The sequence below is a fragment of the Pan troglodytes genome, chromosome 1 (genome assembly GCF_028858775.2).
Source record: "Pan troglodytes isolate AG18354 chromosome 1, NHGRI_mPanTro3-v2.0_pri, whole genome shotgun sequence".
In the NCBI taxonomy this organism is placed as follows: Eukaryota; Metazoa; Chordata; class Mammalia; order Primates; family Hominidae; genus Pan; species Pan troglodytes.
In genome coordinates this window covers 135,976,967-135,989,704 of record NC_072398.2, presented here as the reverse complement: position 1 = coordinate 135,989,704, position 12,738 = coordinate 135,976,967, and the positions used below count along the sequence as shown (strand labels likewise).

Here is a 12,738-nt window from a genome sequence, read left to right as displayed (position 1 = left end):
TCTGCTGAAGTTCAAGTCTTTTAAAATTATATTTGTGCCATTTATCTTAATAAAGATTGGTGGGTAATGATATTTATTGAATTTACAGTATGGGGGAGTTGTTACTCTGTGTCATGGCAGCTTCATAGTACAAAGGAGGTACTATCATTTATCCCCATTTATAGAGATAGAACAAACATAGAGGTCAATAGCAGAGAGAGCTAAGACCACACAGTTGCTCCATGGCAGAACCAGGCTTTCAACCCAGGCGGCCTGACTGCAGAGCACCCTACCTACTCTTCACATCATTCTGTATTGCCTAAGGAAAGCTGGCTTGATGAAACACTGGAGATCAGCAGAGTGGGTGAGATAGATGAAGTGGCAAGAGAATGGAGGGTGCTGATGTGTGTTCTGAAGTTAACTTGGAGTTTGGATTAGGTAGGAAAGGAAGTGAAAGCGTGGAGGTGATAGAGAGGGATTTGAGGATTTGAAGGTCAAAGAAGTAGTTTAGGTGAGATTGGGTAAAGAGAAATATGGAAGGCTTATGATTAGAGAGGAATGGGTTCACTGAGGTATAATATTTCTTGAGTAATTCCAAAGTTGCCATGTAGTCAAAGAAATGAATGGCTGAAGGAGAAGGGAAGTCTTTGGAGAAGAGAAGGCTTGAGGATCAGAGACCTGGATTAGAATGTGGATGTCATTGCTTTAGTGATGTTTTTCCTATTTGCAGTATTATTTCATTAATTTAGCCATTGCTATCTAAATAGTCTTTCTTAATTGTCTTAGATAATTTAGCCATTTTATCCTACATAAACTTATAAAATGTAATACATCTCTCATCCTATATAAATTATTTGATATTTTAATCACTCAATAAGATATTTTCAAGCTTTTTAACTGTTAATTTTTAGTTTCTTATGTTGAACAATTTTAGCTTAATCAGGACTAATTCAGTTAAATTGAATATTAAGATACACAGATATGTTTTACTGCCTTTGCAATTTGATCTCTAAAATGATGTAAAATTAGGCAAGGCAGTTTTTTTAAGGAAGAAAAAGTGGAATAGAGCGAATGTTCACTGACTTTTTAAAAACCTTTTTATCTTTAGAATAGTTTTACATTTACAGAAAAATCAGAAGGCTGATACAGAGGGTCCCTGTGTACCCCACACCCAGCTTCCCCTATTGTTAGCGTCATAGATCAGTGGGTGCAGTTGTTACAATTAGCGAGCCAGTGTTAATATCTTATTGTTAACTAAAGTCCATACTTTGTGTGGATTTCTTTCGTTTTTGCCCAGTGCCCCTTTTCTGTCCCAGGATCCCTTCCAGAATGCCACACTACATTTAGTTTCATGTCTGCTTAGGCTACTGTTGGCTGTGATCGTTTCTCAGATGTCCCCTGTCTCTGGTGACCTTGACGGTTTTGAGGAGTACTGATCAGGTGTTTTGTAGACTGTCCCTCAATTTGGGTTTGTCTGATGTTTTTCTCATGATTACACTGGGGATATGGGGTTTTGGGAGGAAGACCACCGAGGGACAGTACCATTCTCATCACACATATTAGGACTGCATGCTGTGAACATGACTTAATCATTGTTGATGTTAAGCTTGTTCACCTGAGGTACTGTTTGTCCGGTTTCTCCATTTTAAAGTTATTCCTTACACTTGCCCTCCCCCTGCCCCTTCTATACTGTACACTTTGGAAGGAAGTCACTGTGTGTATTAGTTTGTTGGGGGCTGCCATAAAAAATGCCACAGTCTGGGTGGCTTAAATAACAGAAATGTGTTTTTGCACAGTGCTGGAAGCCGGAAGTCCAAGACCAAGGTGCCTGCAGGGTTGGTTCCCGGTGAGGCGCCTCTCCTCTTCTTGCAGAAGGCAACTTCTCTCTGTGTCCTCACATGGCCTCTTCTCCGTGTGTGCATGGAGGAAGAGAGGGAGAACTTTGGTCTCTCCTTTCTTTTAAGGGCACTGGTCCTATTGGATTGGGGCCTGACCCTTGTTACTTTATTTAACCTTAATTGCCTTCTTAAAGGACCTATCTTGAAATACAGTCACTTTGGGGCTTCAGGGCTTCAACATAAGAATTTAGCCGGGCGCGGTAGCTCACGCCTGTAATCCCAGCACTTTGGGAGGCTGAGGCGGGTGGAACACAAGGTCAGGAGATCAAGACCATCCTGGCTAACACGGTGAAACCCCGTCTCTACTAAAAAATACAAAAAATTAGCCGGGCATGGTGGCGGGCACCTGTAGTCCCAGCTACTCAGGAGGCTGAGGCAGGAAAATGGCGTGATCCCGGGAGGCGGAGCTTGCAGTGAGCCAAGATCGCGCCACTGCACTCCAGCCTGGGTGACAGAGCGAGACTCCGTCTCAGAAAAAAAAAAAAAAAAAAAAGAATTTAGTGGGAGACAGTTCAATACATTACACTATACATAGCCCACACTTGAGGAGTAGGGGTTTATGCTTTACCTTGTTGAAGGTGTGATTTCTACATAAATTATTTGCAGTTATTCGGAACAGATTTGTTTCTTCTCCCCTATTCATTCATTCATTCATTCATTTATATCAATATTGATTTCTGGATATTTATTTTATACTTTAGGTTATAATCCAATACAACATTATTTATTTTGTTGCTCACATTGTGAGTTTTGGACCTGGAGAGCTCATTTGGTTGGTTTCTGTGTTCCTTTGACATAAAGAAACGTCATTTTGTTTTTTGAGCACTTTCTTGCTCTCTGGCCCTAAATGATACTCTAACAGGTTCATATTGTATATTGTGTATTCTCTGTTCCTAGCCCTCAAATCAGGTATTTCTCAAGGAACCCTAGTTTCTTTAATTGGAGAGTGGTATTAGAAGCCAACATGTGGATGCCATGTATGCTCATGGTTACTGAGGCATCATTGTTTCTATGGGCTCCTAGCTGACAGAACCTGGAAATATGCTGACCTGTGTGTATACACCTATCTATAATTATTTCTGTATGTATGCATTTATAGCTATATCAAGCTAAAATAGTTCACTGTTTCCAAATCTAATCCAGTATCTCATGGAAAAAATCTAGCTTCTTCTTGCTTGTCTGAAACCTTTCACTCCAACAATGAGAAACCTGGTTCCCACTATTTTTCATCAGACAAATCTATTTATTTGTTCAGTCCTGATATACATGTATAATGGTTTCAGAATTGTTAATTGTTTTTGCGTGAACTAGAGTACATTGCCTGTATACAGTTTCTTTTGCCTTTGTCTTATAGTCTCCATCTTTGAAGTCACTTAGGTCAGCACCTCTTTCTACCTTACTCCTTTCAGGGATGTTATATCATGCATTTGTAACAGTTAAGATTCTTTTGTCACTGTTTGCATTGCATCCTCGTATCCCCCAACCTCCTGATTGTTTAAAATTTTGCATACATCAGGTTCACTTTTTGTGCACTTCTGTGGGTTTTGATAATTGCATAATGTCAAGTATCCACCACTGTAGTATTATGCAGAACAGTTTCACCACCCTAAAATATCCCTTGTTTTACTTACTCAATCCCTTTCCACTCTTTCCGAAACTCTGGTAACCACTGTTCTGTTTTCTGTCTTGATACTTTTGCTTTTTCTAGAATGTCTATAAATGGAATCATACAGTGTACAGGATTTTCAGACTGATTTCATTTACTTAGCACTTTAGATTCATTCTTGCTGTTGTTACATTGATTGATAGTTTATTTTTATTGCTAAGTAGTATTCCACTGTATGGATGTACTACAATGTTTGTCCATCTTGATGGCTTGTAGTTGTTGGCAGTTATGAATAAAGCTGGTGTAAACATGTATGCAGCTTTTGTGTGGACATACATTTTTTAATCAGTTGGAAAAATACCTAGGAATGTGATTGCTGGTTTGTGTGCTATGAATATGTTTACTTTTATGCCTGTTAAACTGTCTTCTAAAGTGGTTGTACCATTTTGCATTCCTAGCAGCAATGAATGTGTGTTCCTCTTGTTCCACACCCTTGCCAGCAATTGTTATTGTCCATTTTTTGGGATTTTAGCTATTTTAATAGGTGTGCATAGTATCTTGTTGCTAAAATTTGCACTTTCTTTTTTTTTTTTTCTTTTTTTTTGAGACAGAGTCTCACTCTTGTTGCCTAGGCTGGAGTGCAATAGCACGATTTCGGCTCACTGCAACCTCTGCCTCCCAGGTTCAAGAGATTCTCCTGCCTCAGCCTCCCAAGTAGCTGGGATTACAAGAATGCACCACCACACCCAGATAATTTTGTATTTTTAGTAGAGATGGGGTTTCGCCATTTTGGCCACATTGGTTTCTTTTCTTTTCTTTTCTTTTTTGAGATGGAATCTCGCTCTATCGCCCAGGCTGGAGTGTGGTGGTGTGATCTCGGCTCATTGCAACCTCTGCCTCCTGGGTTCAAGCAATTCTCTGCCTCAGCCTCTGAGTAGCTGGGATTACAGGTGCCCGCCGCCATGCCTGGCTAATTTTTGTATTTTTAGTAGAGACGGGGTTTCACTATCTTGGCCAGGCTGGTCTTGAACTCCTGACCTGATGATCCACGCTCCTCAGCCTCCCAAAGTGCTGGGATTACAGGGGTCAGCCACTGCGCCTGGCTGGCCAGGCTGGTTTCAAACCCCTGACCTCAGGTGATCCACCTGCCTCAGCCTCCTAAAGTGCTGGGATTACAGGCATGAGCCACTGCAATTTGCACTTCCTAATGACAATAGTGAACATCTTTTTATATGCTTAGTTTTCATCTATATATATTTTCTGATGAGGTGTTTGTTATGCTCTTTTACCAGTGTTTTAATTGGGTTGTTTTCTTATTGTTGACTTTCAAGAATTCTTTGTGTACTTTGTATACATGTACTTTACCATACATGTATATTTTAAATATTTTTTCCTAGTGTGTGGTTGTCTTTTCTTTAACAGTGTCTTTCACAGAGCAAGTTTTAATTTTAATGAAGTCCAACTTAACCAACTTTTTCTTCCATGGATGACACTTTTGGTGTTGTATCTAAAATACCACCACCAAATGCAAGATCATACAGGTTTTTTTCCTTTTTTCTTATGGAAGTTTTATAGTTTTGCATTTTACATTTAGGTCTATGATCCATTTTGAGTTAATTTTTGTGTAAGGTGTGAGATCTCTGCTTAACTTCATTTTTCTTGATGTTGATATACAATTTTGCACACCTTGTTGAAAAGACTTTTTTTCTCCACTGAATTACCTTTATGCTTTTGTCACAAATCAGTTGAGTATATTTGTGTGGGTCTATTTCTGAGCTCTCTTTTCTCTTCCATTGGTTTATTGATTATTTCACTAACACCATGCTGACTTGATTACTGTCGCTTTATAGTAAGTCTTGGAAATGGGTAGTGTGAGTCCTCCAATTTTGTTCTTTTTCAGCATTGCATATGCTATTCTAGGCCCTTTGCTCCTCCTTCACTGAATTTTAAAATTTAAAAACTAAAATAAAAATGGTTAATCCTCAGAGATGCACTATAAATGTGATGTTTCTTTAATTCATTTTTCAGGTGGTTCTTTGAAGCTCTGAAGTATCCCAAGTTTTCTAAAGCTATCGTTATCAATGGAATACTCATGACAGTAGTATTCTTCATCGTGCGGATTGCCTCAATGCTTCCTCATTATGGCTTCATGTATTCCGTGTATGGAACAGAACCCTACATAAGGCTTGGAGTTTTAATCCAGTTATCCTGGGTCATTAGTTGTGTTGTTTTGGATGTGATGAATGTCATGTGGATGATCAAAATTTCAAAAGGTTGCATCAAAGTCATCTCTCACATCAGACAAGAGAAAGCCAAAAATAGTCTTCAGAATGGAAAACTTGATTAAAGGAGTGCTACCGATAAGCAAACTTCATTACTACCCAGCATATCTGCTGATAGGATGAATTCTTGGCATGTTCTTGTGTATCTTTATTAATTATAATTGTTATTCAGGATTTCAGTGTCTTTTTTTTTAAACCTTAGAAAAGAGAAGGCCGGGCGTGGTGGCTCATGCCTGTAATCCCAGCACTTTGGGAGGCCAAGGTGGGTGGATCGCTGAGGTCAGGAGTTCGAGACTAGCTTGGCCAACATGGTGAAACCCCATCTCTACTAAAAATACAAAAAAAGTAGCTGGGCGTGGTGGTTGGCGCCTGTAATCCCAGCTACTCGGGAGGCTGAGGCAGGAGAATCGCTTGAACCCGAGAGACAGAGGTTGCAGTGAGCTGATATTGTGCCACTGCACTCCAGCCTGGGCAACAGAGCAAGACTCCATCTCAAAAAAAAAAAAAAAAAAAAAAACAAAAGAAAAGAGAAACTAAAATTAAAATTTAGTTTTCATCCCAAGATGTCTTTTCTGCCTTTCTTTTGCCTTATTTACAAGCATGGATAAAAATCTTAAAGGTTTAAATAAAAATGATCAGTATAATGGTGAATCTTTTGAGAAATCTCTTAACTGCATTGGTATTTTTTCTCTGTGAAAGATGACTATGATAATCTGGTACAAATGGTTTTATGTCACCAATTTTGCTGCAAGAATGGGAACTGCTTTTAAATCTGTAAATAGCTCTTAACATTTGTTGTATGCACTCTTTTCTTACTATGGCTGTCAACACTTGTGTAGGGTTTAATTTCTAAATTGTTGGCATGTTCTTTTTCTCAGGCTATTCAGAAGTAACAACATTTTTCATTTCAGACATGCAATCACCTATTAATGATGAAATATTTTACCACTTTGGGAATATTTAATTAGTTTAGTCATGGAGAATACTTCCCACATTTTAAGATTTTTCAAATATCACTGTCATTTCTATTTTAGCATTTTATCAAATTATTGCTTTTTTATTTTGTAGTAAGGCTTAAGACAGATTATAGACCTCCCTAAGAGATGAGTTTCTTCTTCTAAAAATGCATGTTGATAGAGGACTATTTAGGCTAATCGGAGGAATCACTAAGAAAGAAAGTTTTAACACTATTTATCCCTATCTGCTTTCCTTGCACTTTTTCTGTGAAAAATATTTTCTGTTTGCAAAATCTTCCCTAAGTTCTGAACCCAGCACCATCAGTACCAAAGTCTTATGCAATATGTATTTATTATGCTCCTGAAATAGGCCTCTTCTTGATGAGACCCAAACTATTACAAAAATATCAGTATTCATATTTTACTCACAATTCATACCCGTGCTTACTTAGTCAGCATTTTAGTGCTTCGAATTTCTATCTTAAAGCACAGAAAAAAAAGGTAATTTAATCCAAGTATTCTATCATCAAAATTATTGTCTGATTATATGAAGATAAATGACTGGCGACTCTGGTTGTGTGTGTATGTGTTTTGCTTTTACTTTAATTCTTGCAATCCAAATATAGAATTATATATTTATCTATTATTGCCTTTATTTATTCTTTAAGCACTTGAGTTTAATGATTATTCTTACCTGAGAAAGGAAGAAATTTAATTCTACCAGTGATGAATACTTGAAATTAATTGAACTCATACCAAAAGATGTAATCCAGTTTCTCAGTTTGAAGGAGAATGTTTGACTCACTTTCATTGTTCATGCTAGCTGAATATAATCAAGACTTTTGATTTGATTTGCTTTTATTATTCAATGCAGATAGAGCCTGATAAGTTTTAGAACATTTAAAGAAGATTGAAATCTCAGTCAGTAACTAAATGATAAAATGAGATTGATTGGCTTATATTAGGTACATTTATTTTTGAAAGAATTAATGTAAAATAATAGTTATTTTTAAAGCAGCTAATATTACACTGATAATTTGTTGCTAAATTTAGTGCTGTCCACATCATAGGTGCTTAAATATGTACTGGTTAACTAGAGGGGGGTAGGAAAGCAAGCGGTTTTATCTTGTTCTTACCTTTTTGCAGGAAAAGTGGCTTTAAAAAAATTTATATAATAAAACTATTTTGGAAATTCATTCTTTTAGAAAGAGACCTTGAGATAAATATTTTTTGACTCTGGATATTTCTATAGTTCTGAACACAGATTTTAAACCCACTATCAAAATGAAAACAATATAAAGCTATAATATTAGTGAGTCTCCATGTAGCAGTTTGTTTTTATAGTTACTGTTTCATGCTTAAAACTTCATTCTTACTTTCATTAATGTTACCCTTCACTGGTATAGCCACTCACTAAATAAGTATATTTAAAACATCAAAATTTTGAACTAAAGTTTGTGATTCCCTTATTCAGCAATCCTTATCTTATGCTGGCTGCATGAGTTAATTCAACATCCAGATTAAATATCCTAAAGTAGGTTCTATATATTTCCTCATACAACAGACATGGAATGGAAATGCCACTAGAAACTGCCCTGCTACTTTTAAGTCTGACCTTTGCAGGAGGTACACTTTGCTGTTCTATGATTGTATTCACCTACCTAAAATACAAATGAAGACAGAACATATCATTTACTGCACGATGAATTTTTCATTTATTAAATGAAAAACGTTTGCTAGACATTTTAAATATTAAGTATTTTGACTACACGGATTAATTTAAATGATTCTATCAGGCATTCTGATATTTAACAACTCTATTAAAATATTTATAGAAAAATAAAAGCAAATTGATATAAATTTTTGAGCAATTCTATTTTTGTAGAAAAAAGATGACAACCTGTAATTATAAAGATGTTTTTTGAATGTGTAGTATCCTAGAAAATAAAAGTTCTTGTGAAACTTAAAAAATGAATGAAAACCAACTAATAGCATGCAAGATCATAGATCCTGCATTAAATTTTTATTTGTGAATATTTGAAAATTATGAGCTATAACTTATAAAGTTTGCCTTCTTATGTCTAAAATCTTTTAAAGGATTATTTGCATTTATGTAAAACTCGAAATGAAGTTATATATGAGTGCAAAGAAATTGACTTCTGCTCAAATATGTGTTGATACTCTACAGTGAATTGAATTAAATTTTTATCCCAACTGTTTGATTTTGTTATTTCATGGACTAGCCTTACGTTAAGTGAAATAATATTTATGTTGTTACCACCCCTAAGAGTGACTCTGATATATTATGGATGACCCAGGACGGTCTTAAAGGTCTAGTTTTAAAAACTGCCTAGTTTGTAAGTATTTGATTCCAGTTCTTTTCTAAATTTTAATAATTTGACTCAAAATTTTTGCTACAGGGTCAACTTTTAAATTGTATATTTCCTCTGAGGCACACCGGGCATTTGGAGAATGGTTCTTCACCGGTGTAGAGAGCCAGGTTTACTGTTGGTTGTACCATCTGTTATCAGGCATGCAGAAACATTTTTCTTCTGGAGAAACAGAGGGGAAGGTGTTGTTACAGTGTACATGTTTCCTCTGTGTCATTTTTAAGGGAAATAAACATGTTCCAAAAGATGCTGTTAAAATAAATATTTGAACACGTTTTCTGTTTCTAGGTTGCTCTTAATTCCAAACATTTAAATAAATGTGCATTTGAATAGCTTTAAGTGGTTTAGACTATTAGCTGAAATGGAAAAATTCATGTATTGACATCATCAATAATACTTCATAAAGGTTTATGTATTTTTATGTGTTTGGATTCCATAAGAAGTTGAACTTAGATAATTTTATCAAGAGTAGCACAGTGTTTCTCAGGTGCGAGCTGGCATACAGCGAGACCCTTCATGTGTCTCTGGATGCACATATATCTTCCCAACCTTAAACACAGCTCATTGAAATACATTAAAGCTACTGAAAGTGAGTTCTGATGCAAAACACATGTGAGGTGTGTAGGAACAATGAAAAGCTAGAGGATCTGGAGTTAGAGGAGGCATTGAGAGTGCTTTTCCCTTAAACGCCGTGATAGTCCTCCCTTGATCTAGAAGTATTCTCTTTGAATCCTTCCATCTCTTCCTCCTGGTACGCCAGATGACTTCATCAGCATCTCCCTCTTTTATGCTAACACCTTTCGCTGTCAACTTTTGAGACCTCCCCATGTATCTATAAGCTTCCCAGTCTCTTATGGCAAATTTAAAAGTTTACAAATAGGTTCTCTCATTGAAAAAAAGCATTGTAGTAAAGTTTAAAGTGGAGCTCAGACAAATCATGACTTATTAAGAGACTACAGGAAGCCATTCAGCATTTAATAATACCTGTTTACAACATGAGGCAAAGCTAATAATATTATGGTTTTATTAAGAGACATCTGTCATCTCTGTTTTTCTTAAACTGGTTTAACAGAGCTTTGTAATGTGTTTCAGCTGAAGATTTATTATAGGCTTGTAAATTATCTAAATGTTCTTTTTAGACCCCATGACAGGAGCACAGAGGAACTGAGATAACTCTGTGTTATGAGAGGGTGGATGCTGGCTTGTGGCAAAATTATTTTAGAGTTCTGCTCTTTAGGGAAAACTTTGCTATGGTAATGTTTCATTGAAAAAAAAATTTACCAGCAACTGCGTTACTTGGTGTTTTCCAAAGTACAACATCCAAGGACTTGAACCTTACCCCTTTCTAGGCCAGACTAGGCCAGCCTCTAGTTTTGATAATAATTCATACCTTTATTGGAATATATTTTGGATAGCAGTGAAGAATTGAAAGCAGCTCCTAAAGATTGGTTTGTTTGCTTTGAAAATGTTTACACTTATTCACTCTAAGCAGTGGACCATTTTGATATCAGGCCCTATACATAAGACCAAAACCAGAAATATTTCTAAATCTCAAAGATTTATAAGTACAGTACCTCTGGCTGAAAACTCGTTAAACATCCTTTGGATATTTTTTCTTTATATCTTTATGTAATTATTTCTGTAATTAAGTGTACATTAGGGTTATTTGCTACTTAACAAGCCTAAAGGTATAGCTGTATATAGAATGTGCTCTGTGTTTTTCTGTTTCCTGCTTGGTTTGTTTCTGGTATGACTATGTCTACTTTTTATTTAAGGAATTTTGTGTAGATAATACTCTCACTAACTTGTAAATAGGATAAGTTATGAGATTTTTTGGTATTAGAATTTGTAATAATAATGACTTTTAGATTTTATTTGAAAAAGCTACTTGGAAAGCAGTAAATAGAACTATAGTGATATATATAGATACATAGATATATACTTTTTTCTGAGAATGTATAATATATAATTGTCAAAGATTTTTGGAAGTCTTTCAAAATATACTTAATACCATTTTGAGAACATACCTTCTAATTTATTTCCATAAGGCTGAAGAACTTTTATTTACAAAATGTAAGACTAGATAATGTATGAATCAGTGTTACTAGGACTTATCAGTACTTAAAATAGCAACTTGGCATTCTTTATTTTGTTTCCTGGTTGTTTTATTTGGAGGGATAATAAATGTCTAAGTTATTTCCATTAAAATTCTGAAATGTTTGTATACTTTATGTGTGCCATTTTAAAGTATATGCAAGTTCTAAGCAATAATCTGCATGTTATACAAGGTTGACATATTTTGTCCTGAAATTTTTAGTTAACATTTCAAGAATGATAAAATGAACACCCTGTAAATTACCCTTCTCCCCCTCCCCTCCATGAAAACCTTGGGATTTTCTTGTGCTAGAACACTACCACAATGTGGTGCAAAGCTTTGTATTTTGTGGAAAAAAACAATAAAATCACAATTATTTAGTGCAAAAGTTTGTCTGCAAGGTGTATACTTTAATAGTAATTAATGAATAGATTAATGATAAAATTATGTTCTGCAAATCAAATAATCTCTTCTAGCACCTTAATCCTAAAGGTAAATTTTTATTCCTCAGGATGCTTGTAGAGCTTGCTTATTTCCTTCCCTCCCTTTCTGCCCACTGAGGTCACCAGCTTGGTAGCAAACCAGCAGGAGCTGCAACCATTTCAGTCATGCTTGTTAATGAAAGGAATGGTGCTGTCTAATTGATATGTTCTTTTAGATTAAGTAAAACTTTGGCAGTTGTGTTTTTAATCTCCTTACCTTTGTCCCTAGGCCTCTCATGTGGTCTCTAGTGCTTTTTGCTGAATGTCTTGGCTGGAATTCCTACCTTCTCAAATTGCCTGTGGTCTTAAATCCTGCATCTTGGTCTGAGAATATCCAGTAGGTCAGGAAGCAGAGCACTAATTGAATACTGAAGAGGTTTGCCTATGGAGAGTACCATGAGTCATGCTTCAGAACATGCCTAAAATGTTGTGTCCAGACTGGCAAAGGAACAGCTGAATTTCAGAATGAAAATGGCAGTCACAGCTGTCAGTGGAGATAGGCCACAGGTGATATTACAAGTATTCAGAGCTACTTGAAGCAAGTGTAAATGGGGTCTCTGCCACACCTCAGGCTGTTTCAGACATGATCCATGTTTTGTTCTTCTATCTAGTCTTTTTCTAAAAGTCTGCTTACTGCTTTCCCTCCCTTTTGATGGTCCTTCAGCATGCATAAAATAAGTGATTTGACAAATTTGTAACTGTTCCCTATGCTAGTAACTGGTCTTCTGACAGACGTTCCTAGATGCCCCCCCCCCCCCCGCAAAAAATTGGACTCTTCATCTAAGGGTGGTGCACACCACCCTCTGCTTGAGTAGCTGTGCCCATTGTCATTTTTGGCACAGTGCTCCTAGATCCTCCCTGCCATTGCTGCCTAGTCCCTTTCTCTTTTCATCTACCTCCAGCTAAATTCAATTACCATATCTAGTCTTGTCGTCTTACCAGATCATGGATTATACCAGCAGAAATTACCTGTGGAGAACTTTTGAAAGGGACTTGTACAGAAAAGGAAAGGCAATAGGGATGATAGGCTGGATGATTGGCTGTAGTTCT

The 12,738-nt window shown here is 36.3% G+C and overlaps 1 protein-coding gene across 7 annotated transcripts in view; it reads left to right on the top strand.

The window, feature by feature from the left end:
- The window catches only part of TLCD4 (TLC domain containing 4), a 113,141-nt gene extending 103,755 nt beyond the window's left edge, over positions 1-9,386 (top strand). For all 7 annotated transcript variants that reach the window (XM_016922951.3, XM_054685135.1, XM_054685125.2 and 4 more), the window contains one exon: positions 5,512-9,386. In XM_016922951.3, coding sequence (XP_016778440.1) covers positions 5,512-5,830 — 319 coding nt within the window. In that variant the 3' untranslated portion in view covers positions 5,831-9,386. The remainder of the gene's footprint in view (positions 1-5,511) is intronic.
- The last annotated feature ends 3,352 nt before the right edge of the window (positions 9,387-12,738 follow it).